At 42.3% G+C, this 19,133-nt stretch overlaps 1 protein-coding gene across 1 annotated transcript; it reads right to left on the reverse strand.

The window, feature by feature from the left end:
• Positions 1–2,386: 2,386 nt before the first annotated feature.
• col1a2 (collagen, type I, alpha 2) lies at positions 2,387–17,504 on the reverse strand. The gene is made up of 48 exons (XM_080862387.1): positions 17,355–17,504; positions 16,885–16,968; positions 16,298–16,354; positions 16,039–16,083; positions 15,894–15,947; positions 15,749–15,802; positions 15,565–15,618; positions 15,413–15,466; positions 14,825–14,878; positions 14,643–14,687; positions 14,378–14,476; positions 14,123–14,176; positions 13,744–13,842; positions 13,494–13,538; positions 13,270–13,368; positions 13,090–13,143; positions 12,880–12,987; positions 12,725–12,778; positions 12,536–12,634; positions 12,038–12,091; positions 11,837–11,935; positions 11,676–11,729; positions 11,527–11,580; positions 11,371–11,424; positions 11,197–11,250; positions 11,073–11,117; positions 10,739–10,837; positions 10,336–10,443; positions 10,180–10,233; positions 10,004–10,057; positions 9,188–9,241; positions 8,997–9,050; positions 8,792–8,899; positions 8,507–8,560; positions 6,960–7,013; positions 6,694–6,855; positions 6,440–6,547; positions 6,022–6,129; positions 5,788–5,841; positions 5,501–5,608; positions 5,346–5,399; positions 5,152–5,259; positions 4,920–4,973; positions 4,587–4,694; positions 4,209–4,455; positions 3,897–4,081; positions 3,567–3,809; positions 2,387–3,456 (listed from the first exon to the last, which is right to left on the reverse strand). The coding sequence occupies exons 1-48, from the start codon at positions 17,406–17,408 to the stop codon at positions 3,310–3,312; spliced, it is 4,005 nt and encodes a 1,334-aa protein (XP_080718513.1). The 5' UTR covers positions 17,409–17,504; the 3' UTR covers positions 2,387–3,309.
• Positions 17,505–19,133: the final 1,629 nt, after the last annotated feature.

The following is a 19,133-nucleotide window of genomic DNA, read 5'->3' on the forward strand; positions in this document are numbered from 1 at the left end:
AGTTGCCCAGACTGTCCTCAGCTGACTCACCCGTCTCTCTCTCCCTCTTTTTGCGATCTCTTTCCGTCCTCAGTTGACATGAGTGTGGGGAATGTTGCGTGCTATGCTGCAGAGGCGGCGCATCGCTGGGATCTCTGCCCTACTAATCACGCACCGGGAAGACATTCCTGATTTACCTGCTGTTGAGCTGATTGGGGCGTGACTTTAAGAGGGCGGTGTTTTTCCTCAGTTGACACCAGCATGCAGTAAACAAGCTCGGCTCCTGTAATACTCACATGCAATCTATTGCTGTTGCTCTACTTGTCTTCGCCTCCTCTGTCCTGACGCCTGTTGCTGACGCCTTCAACCCCCTGAGGGACCGACTGAAAGAAAGACTCTTTTAATAAAACATCCTTTAGTCTTACATTGTGCTCTGCATTTATGTCCAGGGGTCCACAACAAGCTTAATGCTGTGTCTGCAAAACAAGCCCAGATCATCACCCCTCCACCACCATGCTTAACAGCTGGTATGACTGGGCTGTTGGATTATGCATTATAACCATGATCTTGTATGTCCAAAGGAAATGGCTCCGGATGTCTGGTTTTGCAAACTTAATCCATTCTGTTGGTACCCTTCAAAGAAACCATGCTTGAATATCTCTGAGCATTGTGCAGCCTGCCCTTGGGGTGAATTTGCTGGGACTTCCGCTCCTGGGAAGATTTCAGCATTGTATTGTCACACAGCTAATCGGTCCAGACCTGCAAACCGCCTAAAGTTGTACCTTTATAGAGGAGCTCACACTTGCTGATGATCATGTAATCAAGTGGTTTTGATTAGCAACACTTGACTGCTGCTACACTCTTAACTCCTTTGGAAGTAGGAAGGGTGTACTTAGTGTTTCACCACACTGAATAGATTCGTGTGAAAACTTTCTTCTTCTTCTTTCTATAATTTCAGCTTACTTTATATTTTAATAAACATCTCAGTGGTTTGATTGTCTCGGGATTTAATCATCTATCTGTAATATAACATTTACTACATAAACTGGTATATAAATAAAGTGGGACATTAAATAAAGTAGAAGAAACATTACAGAATCCTGAACTGACATAGAAGTGTTAAGCATGTTAAGAAGACCTGGAAAGTAAATGAACTTTTATTTTCTTAAAATGATGATTACACAACTTTACGTTGTGTAATCATCATTTGTTTGGACGTCAGCATGACATCTAAAGGACCCACAGCCTGATTTCTGTACTGTTAATAATCAATTGTATGCATAAATGATTGGATAATGTATAAATCATACTCTTCTGTCTAATTTCCCATGCACCCATCAGAGTTGTTGTAGTTTTATATTTTCTAATTAGTATTCTTTTTCTTTTTATTTTGTTTTGACTTTTTGTTTTAATTCAGTTTAGTCTCAGTGAGTTTCCAGAGCGGATATTCTTGTTTCAATTTAGTTTTTGTTGTTTGAAATGTTTAGTTTCAGTTGTTAGTTTCAGTGTCAGTTTTAGTTTTTATTTGTTATTACAATATTGAGTCCATGTGTCAAAGCCAGACTGGGGAAAATTAATAAAGGTATTGCAGTAAAAACATATAACTTTTTGAAAGCAGTTAAGTCTTAGTTTGTTGTAGTATTGTAGATATCCAGAGTCTTTCAATGACAGATTTTCAAGTTCACAAAATTGTTTAATTGGTTTTATTCCCCCCCCCCCCAAAGTCTAGTTTTTAGTTTTATTTTTGTTCAGTAAAATGTTTTTTCCACATCTGATTTTAGTTTTTAGTTTAAATTTAGTTAACTATAATAACCTTGCCACCTACAGGTATTTAAAGTGTCCTTACCCGTGTACGTGTGGACGTAGCCTAAATGAACTGGACATGAAGAAGATACTCTCGTAAATGCACGCCACACTGCCTTCTAGTGGTTGCAGAAGGTGTTGCAGCTGATCTCATACACCATCACCCTGAGTGAAACACCTATTTATCTCCAGAACTGCCGTATTCTTAACTGAGACTGACTTATGACTATGTTCACGCATGACTGCAAGCCTTGAATCCAAATCACAGAGATTTATTTGGATGCAAAAGCTGTATTATGCAAGGAAAAAAAGCAACATGAGAGGATGCATATTTACAAGGAACAATGCACTTTAGTAATCACACATTGGCATGGACAGTGTAAACAGAAATTTACTGTACATTAAAATTGAATGTACCGTTGGAAAGCAGGGTAAAAAAAAAAAAGGTGGGGGATGTGAATGAGGACACTGCTGTGCTTCCACAATAGGAAGATGTTTAAAGTCAGTGATGATATGTAAATCATCAGCCAAACTAGAACCAAACTACAGTGACACACCTTCATCGGTGTCCTTAAAACACGAAAGCACTTAAGTCACTGCGTAGTGTGTTTTGGAACATTGGACATGCTTTATTTCAGAACTTTTCACAATTTATTTAAACATCTCACATATACAAAATAGGTACAATAGACTTTGTTGTGTCATTTTTTGAGAGAGAGGCCGCCTTAAAAAAACCATTCAGAACGAGATGAATTATGTGCTGTCAGAATGAACACTGGGTGTGGGATTGGAAGAGTGAAAAAGCCTGAAGGAAAAACAAACAAACAAACAAAGAAAAATAAAATCTAGAAAAAAAGAAAACAAAAGAATAAAAACCCAAACAAGACATCAGGTTTAGACTCATTCCACCTGCTTAGAATGGAGGAATATCAGGGGAAGATTGCAAGACTCCTTAAAGGTCAATACAAAATAATACAGTTAAAAAAGTGGTTTGGTCAACAGCTGCATATTAGCACCATAGATCTTTGCTTCAAGTAACCGAGCACCTTCCGATACGGGACAAAGCTTGAAGCATTAGAAATCATAACATCTCGGTTGTGGACCCAGGTTTTGGTAATAGTATTTTCTTTAGGTACAGGCATGAGGTAGTTTAAACCTTTTTTCATGGAAATTGTGGTTTTAAACCTCCTCTTTGGAAGATATACAAAGACCACAAAGTGATGCATACTTTCAGCGTTTTTATTACACTTCTTTTATTTTTTACAAAAGGATGACATGATGTCCCACAACAAGGTGTATTCCCGCGTCCCTTTGGGTTGCTGTATTTATTTTGCATTGCACCAACGCTCCGATCAGTCCGTTCAGTCCTCTCCGATAGTTGCCCATCGTAAGCAAGTGGATGCGCAGAGAGAAATCAGCATTCAGTATAAAAAAAAAAAAACGAACACAGATAGAAGGGCAGAGATTTTGTTTTTTTTTTCGTTCTTCCTCTCTTTTTTTTCCGGTGTTAATTTATCATGAGTCTATTTATTTGAAACAGACTGGGCCAATGTCCAAACCAAACTCCTGATCAGCTCCACCAATGTCCAAAGGTGCAATGTCGAGGATGGGGAGGCGAGATGGTTTATTTGTTCTGTACTCGATCACTGTCTTGCTCCACTCACCAGTGTGTGTCTGCAGGAGTAAATCGGAGGAAAAGAGAGGTTGAGTATTGGAGCAGAGGTTTAACAACACAAGTCACAAAGCTGCGAAGCAGACTGAAACGTAACAGCAATGCTACTCACAGTGCAGCCGTCCTCTAGCACGGAGAAGGTGAAGCGGCTGTTGCCCTCAGCTCTCAGCTCCACATCGTTGGAGCCCTGGAGTACCATGGCCTTCTTCAGGCTGCCGCTCTCACCGTCCATGTAGGCAACGCTGTTCTTGCAGTGGTAGGTGATGTTCTGGCTGGCCTGGTTGGACAGCAGGCGCATGAAGGCCAGCTGGGTGGCCATGCTCTGGGGGCTGAGGGTCTCATCGTTGTAGGTGAACTGCAGGAAGGAAAGAACCAGTGAGTGTTTCCTGTAGAGGTTAAGCTTGTTTTCATTTCACATGATGCAAGTTGCCTGCTCTCTCACCTCAGTGCCACCGTTGATGGTCTCACCGAACCAGACGTGCTTCTTGTTCTCGGTGCTTCTGTACCAGTTCTTGCGGGCGATGCTCTCAGGGTGGGCGTAGATGCAGGTCTCACGGGTGGTGAAGTCGCAGAAGACCTTGATGGCATCGTTGGTGCAGCCCTGGTTGGGGTCGATCCAGTAGAATCCTTCAGGAAAAGCAGAGAGTCGCATTAACTGGAGTAGGTCAGTTACACGCATGGCCTCTGTAAATGCTTCAGAACATAGTAACAGTGGCACTTTGCTATTATTTTGAGGAGCTGAAGCCAAGCTTACCGCTGCTCCAGTCAGGGTGGCTGAGCTTGATGTCACGGCAGGTGCGGGCAGGGTTCTTCCTGGATCCCTCAGGGGTGAGCAGGTTCTCGATCTGAGTGTTGAGAGACTTGATGGTGGCATCAACCTCGTAGTCCTTGGCTCTCAGAGCAGGCTGGTCAGCTCTGTACTCATCATATCCTCCGGAGACATCGTATCCACCACCAGCAGGGCCGGGAGGTCCAGGCAGACCGGGAGGTCCGGGAGGACCCTAACATGGATAAGACAATGGAGTGATGTGTAAAGAACAGTTCTGTAATAGCACTAAACTGTCCAGGGTGCAAAATAAAAGTTGCAGTATTTAAGAAGGTGATGAAGCTGTTGATATAAAGGCAAACTTACCACTGGTCCGGTGTATCCATTGGGTCCACGAGGACCAGGAGCACCCATAGTACCATGGGCACCAGGTCTGCCATCCTTACCAACGGGTCCATGGGGTCCAGCAGGTCCCTAAAGAAATCACATCACACAAACATTTGTGGTTTTATTAATCTACAAATTAAAGGTGCTCTGTCAAAAATAGCAGGAGTGTATGTGGGTAGGAGTGGCTAGGAGCTAGGAGCTACATACACTTATTTCTCACTAACGGTGAAACTTTTCAATAGGGCATGCACAGATGATCTTCGATGCATGTAGAAGAAAAAAAAATAAGCAAGCTGCTGGGATTCTACTCACTCTGGGTCCAGAAGGTCCATGAGCTCCAGCAGCACCAGTGTCACCGGAAGGTCCCTGTGGTAAAAGAAAACACATCACTCAGTGGCATTTTAGTGACAACAAGTCTTTCCTCTCCGTGATTACATTGCCCTGCAAATGCTACTGGAATCTGTATTGAAGCATTGTTTATGAGCATAATGGGGCTGAGTATTCATACAGTTCTTGTGCATTATGCTGCTGTGCAGCCACTCACAGAAGGTCCAGGCATTCCCTGGAGACCAGGATGTCCACGCAGACCCTTCATGCCTCTCTCTCCCCTGTCTCCAGCAACTCCCTTCTCACCACGAGGTCCAGCAGGTCCCTACATTGAACAAAGACACAGGCATAAACATATTGTGGTGCATTCCTTTTGTAATTTCATTTGCTTTGCTAGTGTATTATACTTACAGGGGCACCTCTAGCTCCAGCGGGGCCAACAGCTCCAGAGGAACCTGATGGGCCCTAGGGACAGGAAAAAAAGTGAAACAAGCAGACGATTGTAGATAAAAGTACCCAGTAAACAATTTTGCTTATATTGGGAATTTAATGATTAGAATATTTACAGCCTCTCCACGGTTTCCAGGTCTGCCGGCAGCTCCAGTGGGTCCAGCAGGTCCAGGGGCACCAGCAAGTCCCATGGCGCCAGCAGATCCAGGCTCACCACGGTCTCCCTAAGCACGGTGGGTCACGGTGGAAGTTGGTTAATAAAACATAGTGTATATATATATATATATATATATATATATATATATATATATATATATATATATATATATATATATATATATATATATGTGTGTGTGTGTGTTCTGTGCATGATAATGGCTTAAGGTACACGACAGGGCATTACCTTCAATCCAGCAGCACCAGGACGACCAGGAGGTCCATCGTTACCAGTGTTGCCCTGTGGATTGTAAAGAACAGAGAAGTTTATATAAAAGTTTAACAGGCTTACTATTTTAAAATGTTATGTGATTTTTTTTAAAGCAAATATATCACAGAAAATACAGAACACATAATTATATTATTTTAGCACTCTCTATAAATCATTCATAGATCGGTAGTAGGGGTTACAAGTCTTTACCTCACGTCCAGCCTCTCCCTGGGGTCCGGTCATACCAGGCAGGCCAATGTTGCCAGGGGCTCCACGGGCTCCAGGGGGACCAGCAGGTCCAACTCTACCAGGCTCTCCCTGGGATATGACACAGAGAAAATCAGTGGGTCAAATATAGCCAACCAATAACATGGATGCTGTGTATGTTCAGACTTTTGGGGACGAGGGATCTTCCCATTATCAAAAGTGCATGTGGTCTTTCTGAGACATCCTCCAAAATGGAAATTATGGTCTGTCGTCTGGACTAGCACTGTTGTCCATGCATATTTAAAATTTGTTGTCCATGGTTTGAATTGACCAACACTTTCTGAATGATAATACACATTCAGTGGTTCATCAAACAGGTAATTTTTTTTTCGTGGTATAATCAGAACTAGTTTCTACTTACCACACCACCAGCAGCACCAGGTGTACCACGATCTCCTCTAGAACCAGGCAGACCAACGAATCCCTGAAGTCCAAGAGGACCAGAAGTTCCAGGAGCACCAGGAGGACCCTAAAATACATCATCAGTCACACATTTAAGAGCTGAGGATGCAGTTCTTAAGATCTATATATGCACATCAGCGGTATAAGCAAGGATGCCACTAAAGTGTCCTCAAAGTTTCAGTGCACCACAATTTCAAGAGGGCTATAACTTACAGGGGGGCCAGACTCTCCACTGGGTCCCTTCTCTCCAGCAAGACCAGATGGTCCAATCATTCCGGACTCTCCAGAAGAACCAGTGGGACCAGCATCACCACGGGGACCACGAGGTCCATCCTTACCAGAGGGACCAGCGGGGCCAGGGGGTCCAACAATACCCTGAGAGGGGAAGAGAAGGAACGAGGGGTCATGTCAAGTCAGTTTGTATGTTTGAGGTTATTACTAAAATGTAATTTATTAGTAAATGCAAAATCTATACTTACAACAGGACCAGCAGCACCAACTCTGCCGGCAGCACCAGGGAAACCAGTCAGACCCTGACCAGAAACACACACAGTGGTTAAGCAGAGGTCATTCAAAATGTTTGTTGTGTCTACGTTTGTGTGTGTAGCTGGGCTGAGAGTTAAGACACGATACACATAGTTTTAGATCTGCACAAATACAAAATTCAATCAGCAGTTCTTCAAATCCATAAGATCCTTTGATGACATTATTTGCTGGTTGTCTAGAAACCTTTCTGAACTGAGCAGAAACTCGATGGAAATATTTGTTGTTGGTCTAAAATTCAAGATGGAAAATCTGTTAATATTTATCACCGCTTTTTCTCAAACACAGCGAGCAGGTTAGAACCCTGGGCATTATTTTTTTACAGTTATCTCAGTTTTGATTGTCATGTTAATAAGGTCACCAGGACTGCTTTCTGCCACCTAAATTGATCAAAAGTTAGAAAATACTTCTCTCAAACTGACTTTGAGGATATGATCCATTCATTCATATCAAACAGGTTAGACTGCTGTAACGCTCTATTTGCAGAACTGTCAGAATTATCAGTATAACTACTTATATTCGTTCAGAATGCAGCAGCCAGAGCCTTACATGTACACGCAAATGTGAACATAACACCCTAATACTGAAGTCACTTTATTGGTTTCCAGTTTAACATGAAATTACCGTTTAAATCTATGAGTTCATAAAGCTCTTTGGTTTGGTCCTCCAACACATCTTTGACTTGTTTAGTGTCTATAAACCAGTCGTACCTCTCAGGTAATCTTTTAACTGGTCCCAGAATGAGATATAAATGAGTGCCGAGGTTGCTTTCAGTTAATGTGATGCTCTTCAAAAACAACCTGACCCCTGACCTGAGGTCAGTTACACCTGTGCCTGCATTCAAAAATGGACTAAAAACCTCTTACAGGCTTACACTTACACTGTATGAGTGTGTATGCTTGTGCGTGTGTGCATGCTAACTTATATTATATGTCTTTGTAGAATTAGTTTTATTGTTTTTATTTCCTTAAGTCATTCCAAAGATAAAAGGATTTTTTGTGTTTTTATCTTTAATGTCAAGCAGATTGATTTTACATGTAGCGAATAGCGAAATGTGCTGTATGAATAAAATTGCCTTTGGTGTTACCATTAAAATACATTTGAGTGATTTAGAGGAAACACTGGAAAATGAACAGATCAAAAGCTGACAAAGTCTGCTAAGTTAAAACAGTGATACTGTGCGGTTATGTGCATAAATTTACACAAATGCACACAATATTGACTCACTAGTACAAACTAGTTCCTATTTGGGCTTATATTAAAAAATATAAACATTTTAAAAAGGGCAGTACAAGAAATAACTGATAAGTGGCTTAATCTCATGTTTTAATGTTGCCTTTTTTAAAGTTCCTAACAGCTTTGATTGGAACTCCTACTCACTGCATGCTATGGTTGCTTTTAAGCCCACGGAGTTAATGAGTGCATTCATGAGAGTGTCGTGTGTGGCTGGTAAAGCTGTTTATTTGTATGTTTGAATACTCACAGAAGGTCCATTGTCTCCACGAGCACCAGGAGGTCCACCAGGGCCAGCAGGACCCTAGATACCGGAAGAAGAAATCAAAGTCAGTGTCATATCAAGACTGCTCCCCTCTAATCTATAAACATAAACAGTATTTTGAAATAGCTGTTGATTTTATCCCACTGTGAACACTCTCATAGATGCCTGGTAATGCTAAATCAGTGAAATCATGTTAGATCTCTCTCAATTTGTTTAGCTTTGCTGGATGCGTGTTTGTGTGTGTATATGTCCAGTGAAAGTGGTACTTACAGCAGGTCCAGACTGTCCAGCAGGTCCAGCGAGGCCAGAGGGGCCAACTTCTCCCTTTCCTCCTGAAGGTCCACGCTCTCCTCTTGCTCCAGGTTGACCATCAGCACCCTGTAGCAAGCGTGGTTGTGGTATGTAAGTATTGGCTCATCTTTATCTATTGAACATGACATGGGGAATGGGGTACTGAATTTCAAAATGGGCTTACAGGGGGGCCAGCGAATCCAGGACCTCCAGCGGGTCCAACCTCTCCACGTTCGCCCTGTGGACAACAAGCAGTGGGGTCAAAAAGACTGTTCAAACTAAAAGATGGAAGCTTGTGTTTTGCCAGGTTCTGCTATGAGATATTTAAACGCAAATGTAAGCTAGTGGAACAAGGAGTGATCAGCAGCTACTCACAGAGGGTCCACGAGGTCCAGCTGGGCCGGCAGGTCCGAAGGAACCACCCTCACCCTGGAGGAGAGAACAGGAAACATTTTATTAGCTTACAATTGTTCCAAGCATCCACTGACTTGTCACGCTCCCTTATGTAGGAATATACTTCAATATGCCATATATTATAAGAATGCTCTAAATAGTCAGCATTTTCCTTCTTAAAGAATTTTGTTATTGTACTCTTGGCTCTGTTGGTTGTGTTTATAGAACAACATACACAAACACTCAGGAAAACAAATTTAAAAAATACTTGCAAATTCCTACATTTTGATTTAAATAAATATTTAAATGCCAGTAATAAATATGAAAAAATAAATAAATAAATAAATATGAATACTTGTTTTCTGCATTATTTTTAGGTTAACCACTGTCATCTTACATTTCATTGCAGGTTGCTCATTGCTGTTATTTTGCATAATAGCCATTAGATGGCGGTGTTGAGGTTCTAGCTTTAGTCATAACAGTGTTTCGGCTACTTAAAATTTCTGTTTTAGAGGGGTGGGACGTCCCACATAAAGGTACTGAGCAATAAAATTATGAAAGTGGTGTGAACGTCTGCAAATGGCTTTTTATTTAAGGTAACTGGTCCTACAGTGGATGAGTTATGTTCAATACTTTTGCTGGCATTCATTTTTTAAATACTGTAAAAATGAATTAAATATTAAAAAACCCCAATCAAACAAAGTTTGTTTGCATTATAGAATCTATATAATCTAAAAACATTAAATTTGGTGGTTTCTTTCTATTATTTATTTAATGGCAACTATTTTATCAACTTACCTTATCACCGTTGGCTCCAGTGGGTCCTGGAGGTCCAGCAGGTCCTTGCAGACCCTAGATTAAGTGAGGAGAGCACACTGAGATCAGGGTTATGACTGACACACTCAAATTGAGGAAATAAATGTGTAAAGTTTTTACATTAAGCATACTAACAAAGACGGGAGAGTTTTACTTACACGGGGACCATCTCTGCCAGGATTGCCGTCAGGGCCTTTGTGTCCAGGCTCTCCCTTGGGAGAGGGGAAGAGGGTGTAAGACGCACAACAGCAAAGAAACAATACTCCCTCATTTACACCCATTTTATTTGCTGGTGGCAGATTTCTAGAACTTACCTTCTCTCCCTTGGGTCCAGGAGTACCAGCACCTCCACGCTCTCCGGGCATGCCACCAGCTCCCTGATGTCCAGGTGCACCAGCAGCTCCAGCAGGACCAGGCTCTCCCTGGAAACAAAGAGGATAAACTTGGGTTCATATTTGAACAACATAAATATTGATGTTTTCAATTTTCCAGCTATATACAGATTTTATTATCACATAATTCTTAATTTTTAAAGTTTCTCAGAGCTATCACTGCATAAACAGTGAGATTTTGATCAGTAAGCAATGCTGGAAATTGCTGTGAAAGTGCATTTTAAAGACCATTCCGTGACAGGCCAGAGAACGTCCATGAACTGTCAGGTTTCATGACATATGTTCAGAAGTTCCATCAATTTCTGTAAAAATAGAACTGTCTTACCTTGCCACCATCAGCTCCAGGGGTTCCAGCAGGTCCACGGGCTCCAATTGGTCCCTGAGGTCCAGCAGATCCAGCAGCACCAGGGTTACCACGCTCTCCCTGGAGAAACAGACATGCATATTTTAATTTGTGTTCTCTATATTTGATTCTGAGTATGTTTTTATAGCAATAGATTTAAAGGTTTGAAAAGCCTACAACATATTAAAGGGTCTTGATTCATTTAGTGCACATAGACCTGGACACATATGCACTTTTGACAGGCTTTGCTACTGTGTAAAAATCCTATATTGCTGCATTTGTTTTGGAAAACAATGTCACTGACAGGTGATCTCACCTTGCCACCAGCAGCTCCAGCAGGTCCTGGCTCTCCTGGGATACCCTACAGAGGCATTTTTGTTTGGTTAGACGTGGACTTAAATTTTCAATAATGCTGCTTTTACAGTTTTCCAAATACTTACTCTGTCTCCAGGCTTGCCAGCCTCACCAGCATTTCCAGCGGGTCCAGGCAGACCCTGAAAATATCAAGACTCTACATCAGCTCCAATTGCATCAAAAATTTTAGCAATCAGCTTAAAATGGCTGTAAAATCATGCACCATTTTTCTATATTTAGAGAAAATTATGGATCCAAACCTGGAAGCCAGGAGCACCAGAAGGTCCCTGCTCTCCCTTCTCACCAGGTCCTCCCTGTAGAGAGAAAGAGACAAGTTATCAGAGTCGAAGACAAAGACAATGCAGTGGCTATTATTCATCAAGATCTACTCATGCGCTGCACATAAGATCACGCACAGCAGGTCCAGTAGCACCAGTGGCTCCATTGTTGCCATCAGGTCCAGGGGGTCCCTAGACACAAGGATAAAGAGAGTGATGCCTTTTAACTACTGAAGCCATTACCAAATTAAATTCAAGTTTTATATATTATAACATTTGTGACTTACTCTCAGTCCAGTGGGGCCAGTGGCTCCCCTCTCTCCAGGCTTGCCAGGCTCACCCTAAAACAAAAAGCAGTTAGCAAGTTAATAAGTACAGATTTAGGTTAACTTGAAAAACAAAGAAGGATATAGTTCCATGTTTAATTCTTGAAAAGAAAAAGGCTTACAGAAGGTCCTTTGGGTCCAGGGAAACCAATGTTTCCGGACAGGCCTCTAGGTCCACTTGGGCCTGGAGGTCCACTGCGGCCATCTTGTCCAGAAGGACCCTGGAGCGACAAACAAAGATTGCAGCAGGAAATTATATTTACTGTAAAAAAAAAAACAAAACAGTAGGAACAATAGATGAAATAAAATTGAGGTTTACTTACAGAAGGTCCCTCCTTTCCTGGGGGTCCGGAGCTTCCAGGGCTTCCTGGGAGACCCTGTGGAAAATAATAGCTGCCATGAATTTTCCATTAAAGTTTTCTTATGGAAATTTGCATAGAAAGTTCAGACTTTGCAACTACAACTTGATTAGGCAGGCAGGCATGATACTCTGAGTCTACACATTATGAGGTTTTTATAACCTTGTAAGGTGAAGCCCTGTGTTTTCTTTTTCTTTTAATCATGGACGTTTGTAAGTAAATTCTCAGTGAATATCCAGGGTTTTCATGTAAATCTAACACTTAATAATTTCTTACAAAATTAAGACTTGAAATGAAGACTTTCACTTTAGAAATTCAGAGTTTTTTCCATCTCCATATTAGCTCCATATTTTTTTTAAAACTACAACTGCCAAATATGCACTTGCACTTTGAGGTGTCTCTGTAACTTACTGAAACTGTGAATTATAACCTTCCAAGAACAGGATTTAGTAAAAAGCTCACCCTGAGACCAGCTGGGCCAGGCTCACCAGCACGGCCAGCATCTCCAGGGGGTCCACGAGGTCCAGCAGCACCAGAAGCACCACGGGCACCAGGCATACCCTATGAAAAGGGCAGATGAGACAAATTATGAGACTTAATGTTGCCTGTATTTCAAGCAAAAAAGAGTTTTTTTAATCATTGAATACTTACAACAGGGCCAGTTCTTCCCTCACCACCAGGCATGCCACGGCTGCCAGGAGCACCCTAAAGGAGACAAATAGAATTAATGGCTGATCCCAGTAAAATGTCTCCGGCTGTAGTACATTTATGGCTCAAACTATTAAAGATGACGGGCTGGAACTCACTCTAGCTCCACGGGCACCAGCAAGCCCAGTAGCACCGAGCTCACCAGTGGGTCCTCTCTTGCCTTCCTCACCCTGAGGTCCAGGGGCTCCCTGAGGTCCAGAGTTACCCTGAGGGAAACAACATAGCAAAACGGTCATTAAATGTGCAACAGAGAGGTTTTCAGATTTATTTGGATCAAATTCTAAATGATTATAAGGACATAAACTTACAGGTTCTCCTTTGGGACCAGTATCTCCCTTTATACCCTGAACACCAGGATCTCCCTAAAATAGACAGATAAACAGACACAGTTAATCAGAAGAGCAATCATCTGTGAACAATTATGACAGTACTGGGGCGTAAGGACAGAGAATGTTTCCAGGTGGCTATTTTGTTTCTTGTGTACTCACACCCAGGCCTCTAGGTCCAGCAGCACCCTGAGGTCCCTGTGGTCCGGGTCCTCCTCTTGGTCCAGGGAAGCCAGGAGCTCCGGCAACACCAGGGGTGCCCTAAACAGCAGGTATGGTCAACAGGTCAGCATAGCATCCTATTATATCAAACCATATCAAAATAAAGATAGCTTGGTGTGACCCTGGAAATTTGTATGCACTTTTGGCTCAAGTCAAATACTTACAGCAGCTCCCTTAGCTCCATTCAGGCCATTAGCACCAGGGTTACCCTGGAGAGAAAGACCAAGAAAACAAAGTCAAGTCATTTTATTTAAAGAAAACACATTTTCAACTGATCATGTTAACATGACACCAATCTTCCCTAAAATCATGACTAAATTATAGGAGTCAGAGTCAACTAAAAGACTAATAACAGAAACAGTGGTTACACGTGACCGGAGAGTGACCTTGATGGAAACAACCTTGTATACTTACAGAGGGACCAACGGGGCCAACAGCACCATTGGGTCCGGGCTCGCCTCTAGATCCCTGAGGTCCAGATGGGCCAGTAGCTCCCACGGGTCCGGTCTCTCCCTGTCAGCAGCACAAATACATCCACAATCAAACAGTGTGCCGACATTACCTAGTGGTTGTTGGTTTTATAGTTAAAGCAGCTTAAGCAGCATTAAGTATTTGTTTTGGTTTGCAGTACTAACAGTCAAAATTCCCCTGGGGGATACTATATAAGAATATGTGATTGGGCAGGAGCTTGCAGGCACTGGTTGTACTTGTCCTATACAGCAATAAAAACTGCCTTTTTTCACCCTAATCGTGAACCTCTCTGAGAGGCAACAGGAAGTGGCATCACACTCACCTTGGGGCCGGGGCCACCGGGAAATCCTGGGGGTCCAGCAGCACCGAGGGGTCCCTGAATAAAGGAAAAGCAGGAACACATAATAAAGTCCAAAATTTAAGAATGAACCTTTTCTGACTTGGCAGGATGGCACATTACAGTATTCATCGTGATTTATATATGAAGACAGGCTGAAGTCCAATCAGGAAAAAGCATCTCAGTGGTATCTTCTCACTCTAACACCGATAAAGGGGTTATAAGTGTGTGTGTACTCACAGCAGGGCCAGTAGGTCCAACATTGCCATCAGCACCACGAGCACCAGCAGGGCCAGCAGGGCCGGGGCGGCCTCTCTCACCAGGAAGACCACGAGCTCCCTGAAGGCAAGACAGTTACCTACAATTATCACCTGTACAGGTTTTTATACCACAGCATCATTATCATCCCATGAACATGATGCTGACTGACGCAAACAGTCACAAACATCCAAGTCAGATGTCTTTACTAAAATTTTTGTGCATGAAAGGTGAATCTCAAACTCACAGCCAGTCCAGGGCTTCCAGCAGCTCCATGAGCACCAGGCTCGCCCTATGGGAGGGAAAATGGTACGATGAGGAATGTGTCTAAACATTTTCAAATTTATCACTAATAATTAACTGGGAACTATTAAGAATTACAGTTTTTAGTTTTTGATACATTCATAGAGCAGCTAGTTGTCACCTTACCTTGGGGCCAGCACCACCGGGCTCTCCCTTGCGTCCATCCAGGCCAGTGTATCCCTGAAACATAGGAGCACAGTGATGAAGGCAGGTGAAGATATGAGAAATGTGATACAAATATAAATAAATATAACCGTTTAGATCAACATGTGAGAAGGATAATAGATTCAAATTGTAGTGCACTGCTCCAGAGATAAAACAGAACAAGGAAAAGAGTCCAACAGGGGTTATATTATAGGAGACATTAAAAAACGTCTTAAAAAAGCTATTTATAAAATCAAACATGGGTTATAGAAAGCGTTGCATCTGTCTCCATCCATCATAGGAAGGAAATGTTCAATACCTAACACCTTTCTGTGAAGCACTTTTGCAATCCAGTTATGTTAACAGGCTAAGAACTTCAAGGCATCCATTAGGAATTCAGGAGGTTAGGTCCATAATCACTCCCTGTGGAGGTAATTACAATGCAATTTCTAAGGAGCACAGGTGTGTCTCCACCTCCACTTTCTTCTTTTTAGCACTTTGTTTGAGCTCTCAGGTGTCCACAAAGGATCGGGTAAAGTTAAAGCAGAGGGAAAAAAAATCAGCACTCACTCTGTGTCCCTTCATTCCTGGAAGTCCAGGGGTTCCAGGGAATCCACGAGCACCCTGCAAATCAAACACAAAGAACATATTAAGTACTTCACATCTGCAAATCCATTTCTTGCTTATATCTGTTTGTGGTTATCGTGGTGCAAATCTCTTACCTGAGGGCCGGGGACACCTCTGTCTCCGGGCTTGCCAGGTCTGCCATTGTTACCCTGTGAATCAGTGAAATAGACTTTAGGCCACAACAAAGAACTACCGCAGCCACTCGCAAAATATTCACAGAAGAGTGGCAACAAAAATGATTTTGCATTTTGAACAGCAGTTACACTAATGTGTACGTACATCTTCTCCAGCTTTGCCAGGAGGTCCAGGAGGGCCACGAGGACCAACAGCGCCCTGGGAAAGAAAATCAGAGCATTAAGATCTCCAGGATGAACTTTTAAGTCGACATTGAAAGAAGTGTAAATGTTTAGGAGGATGATCTTACGGCCTGTCCGGGCTCTCCAGGCTCACCAGCGTGTCCTGTGTGTCCTTGAGGTCCCTGTTGAATGAGAGGAGATGCAGCATTTAGTCATAAAAATCTTTAAAAAGACAGTTGTATAGGTTTAATTTTCGCACATATTTATACTTACAGAAGCTCCAGGAGGTCCGGGAGGGCCTCTTGGTCCCATCAAACCCTGAAAAGAAGAAAAGAAGTAAACAATCAATCATCAGCTCTCAGTTAGACTGTCATTAAAACATTTTGTGGTGACTGAAATCAAAATTTAAACACGTGAAATACACGAAACTTTCCATGCACTGTAGTCATCCCAAATTATATATGTAAAAATATTAGTTTTTGTGACATATGGGCTAGTGTTGTTGTGTGGCAATGAAGAGAGGGGTCCTCACCATGGGTCCAGGGCCAGGATCAGGGCCTTTTACACCATCGTACTGAGCAGCAAAGTTCTGTTGAACAGAAGAAAGCACAGATTAATACTTATGTATGCATAATAAACACTTTTCTATAGCTAAAGGGCATTAAGACTAAAGTAATTTAGATTTCCAGTTCCAGTAGTTCCTGTAGTTCAAACTTGTCTCACAATCAGCAGCCACAGACTACTGCAAACATGCGCTTTATTCACCTGAAGAGTTTCTTAAAACACTAAAGTTTTCACCGAGCAGCTTTATGGATTAAACACAGACAAAATGAGCAAAATGAGTGGTAACCAGGCATGTGGTATCTCTTTTTTTTAAAATGCTTTGATCCAAAATGGATAAATGACAAAAAGGTCAAAGATTACAGGGTTAATTAAGGAGACAGAGAGGGGCAACCAGAGGTCAAAAAAATAAAAGAAGCTATACGCTTTTTACGGCTGGTTTCGTGTTTGTTTCCTATGAACGGCTTGTCATTTTTTCCTCAAAGATGCTTTATCAGCATTATTTAGAGCACATTTGCAGTAAACACCATCTACGCAGACTGTTTATTCTCTACTTACTCCTCCAAGTCCAGGGGGACCAGGGGGGCCAGCGGGGCCAGGAAGTCCGGGTAAACCATCTTTTCCATTTGGGCCGGGAGGACCCTGTAAAACAGAGATGACATGAGTTGGTAAACACTGTTATTATTGAACGATGAGCTGCTGAGATTTAAGGAGGCGACGCTTGTCTGTTTTTATCTCGCAAGCTCTTATTTTGAAAAAACGAAGGTGTTTTAAATTGTAAAAATAAATCAGTGAATAAGTCTGCCACACTGTCGTATCAAAGATATCAGAGGCATTCTCATATGTTACAATTAAGAAAAATAGTGCCATTGGAAATGTAAACAAAGGGGTGTGGCCTGCCAAGGTTAACAGGTCAGGTGACGTTGACAAAAACGTTGCCAAAGATGCCTCATGAGTGTAAATGATCAAATACTTCAGTGGCATGTTAGCGTGTTTATCACAGAGAGAGCAGTTTTGCATCTGCTTACCCGGTCACCTCGAGGTCCTTTCGCTCCTCCTGGACCCTGCGGCACAAAAGTCATTCAGTCAGACCAAAAACATGGAGCAGATGGCCTCAGTTTGTTACTTCAACAGCATTTCATTTCAAAACTATCCCCACACTAAAGTGGGCCACCGCTTCTGATCTGAAAACCAGATGCATGCAACCTGGACTTAAACTGTAATTTAAAACAATCTGGGATTTCTTGTATCCTCAGAGGCTAAGCAAGTCAAGAAAAATAAAGGGAAACAAAAGAAAACAGAAAAACTGAGTGATTGAACCAGTCATCATGAAGGTGGCATTTGAACTTTCCTAATATAAACTATGCTTCATGCATCTTAGACATAATCCAAACAAGCCAGAGGTCCAACATTATGCATTATTGCCTCGGTTAAGATAAATAGAAGATCTTTTCAGTCTTTTCAGGGTTCCATGCAACAATTTAATGAGCTGGCAATCCCATTCATTCAGATTATTGCCTTCTATTCTTGTGTGTGACTGTAACGAGGACTGGCCATTGTTCTAAAATAATGCAGCGTGCAGACGTGCTGTCACAGTGACATGTGAATCACGCTCGTGCAGATAAACTAATGTGAGAACCCAGGAGGACAATGTGCATGTGGTCAACATGCGCACATCAGAGATGCTGAGAGGCAACAAAATGAAACATTCAAAACCAGACTGGACAATCACTCAGGAGTATGAGCATGTTAGTCTATGGAACAGCTATCAAGTTACCGCAATCACACCACGCACAGTGGTGCCTGGACGTGGTGAAGCTGTAAACACCAAAAGCAGTGGGTGCTTAGTTTCAGGCAATCTCAGCTATGAGCAGAAGAATTCCCAAATTCAATCTTAAATCAGGATCAGAGGGAGACTCCAAACGGAGCCAAAGCCAGCTGTTATAGGGGCAAACCTCCCTCTCTGGTTCCTCACTGCTGTCCTCAGAAAAGGTCCTTTGTACCAGGCCCCATGGGTGCCTCAGCCCTGTGGTTTTAGCTTTCATTGACACAAACTTAAGCCAATAGGACCCTCACCTATTCATGGACAGGAAGGGAGAAAACTGCAAGAAATAACTGAGCTCAGGGTCTGAAATTCCTAACGGCACTCCTCTGCCATAGTTCAGATTGCTTGAATCGTTAAAAGACGACAGAGACCTTCATTCACGGGCATTTCAGAGATTGTGGAAGAAAAACGGAAAAAACTTTAAGGTATGTTGTTTTCATGGTAGCATGCAGGTGTACTAACCGCAACTGTGGCATTGTAGAGATGAGGATGAGGAGGGAGAGGCAGAAGAGAGGGGCAGGGAGAGAAAAAGGGAATACGCCGTTAGAACATAATAATAATTTTAGGGCAAAACCTGAAAAAGAAACAAAGCAGTTTTCATCTTCTACTTAATGCTTCATGGTTGAATCTGCCTAAGATCTTCGTATTAAAATGCTGAGTGTGTTATTTCAGGTTTAAAATATTCTGGAGACTGTGTTCAAGTCAGTACATTCAAAACTAGAAAAAGTGACTTTTCAAACAGTGCTTTTCTTTTTCGTTCACTGTGTCACACAGTCGGGGGCTTTTTACACTACGCTGATCGGGTGTGTCTGTAAATGCTGAGCAGACGCTTCTGTGCAGGCCTAAAATAAGCATCCTTCCTGCATGTTTTACTCGCTGCATAACATGTCTCAGCCTCTCTTAAAAGTGTAGCTGAGGGCCATGCCTGCACAGTTTGTGAATCACAGCAAACTTCGTCAAACTGTCGGTAATGAATGTGAAT

This window comes from Rhamphochromis sp. 'chilingali' (assembly GCF_963969265.1).
Source record: "Rhamphochromis sp. 'chilingali' genome assembly, chromosome: 17".
In the NCBI taxonomy this organism is placed as follows: domain Eukaryota; kingdom Metazoa; phylum Chordata; class Actinopteri; order Cichliformes; family Cichlidae; genus Rhamphochromis; species Rhamphochromis sp. 'chilingali'.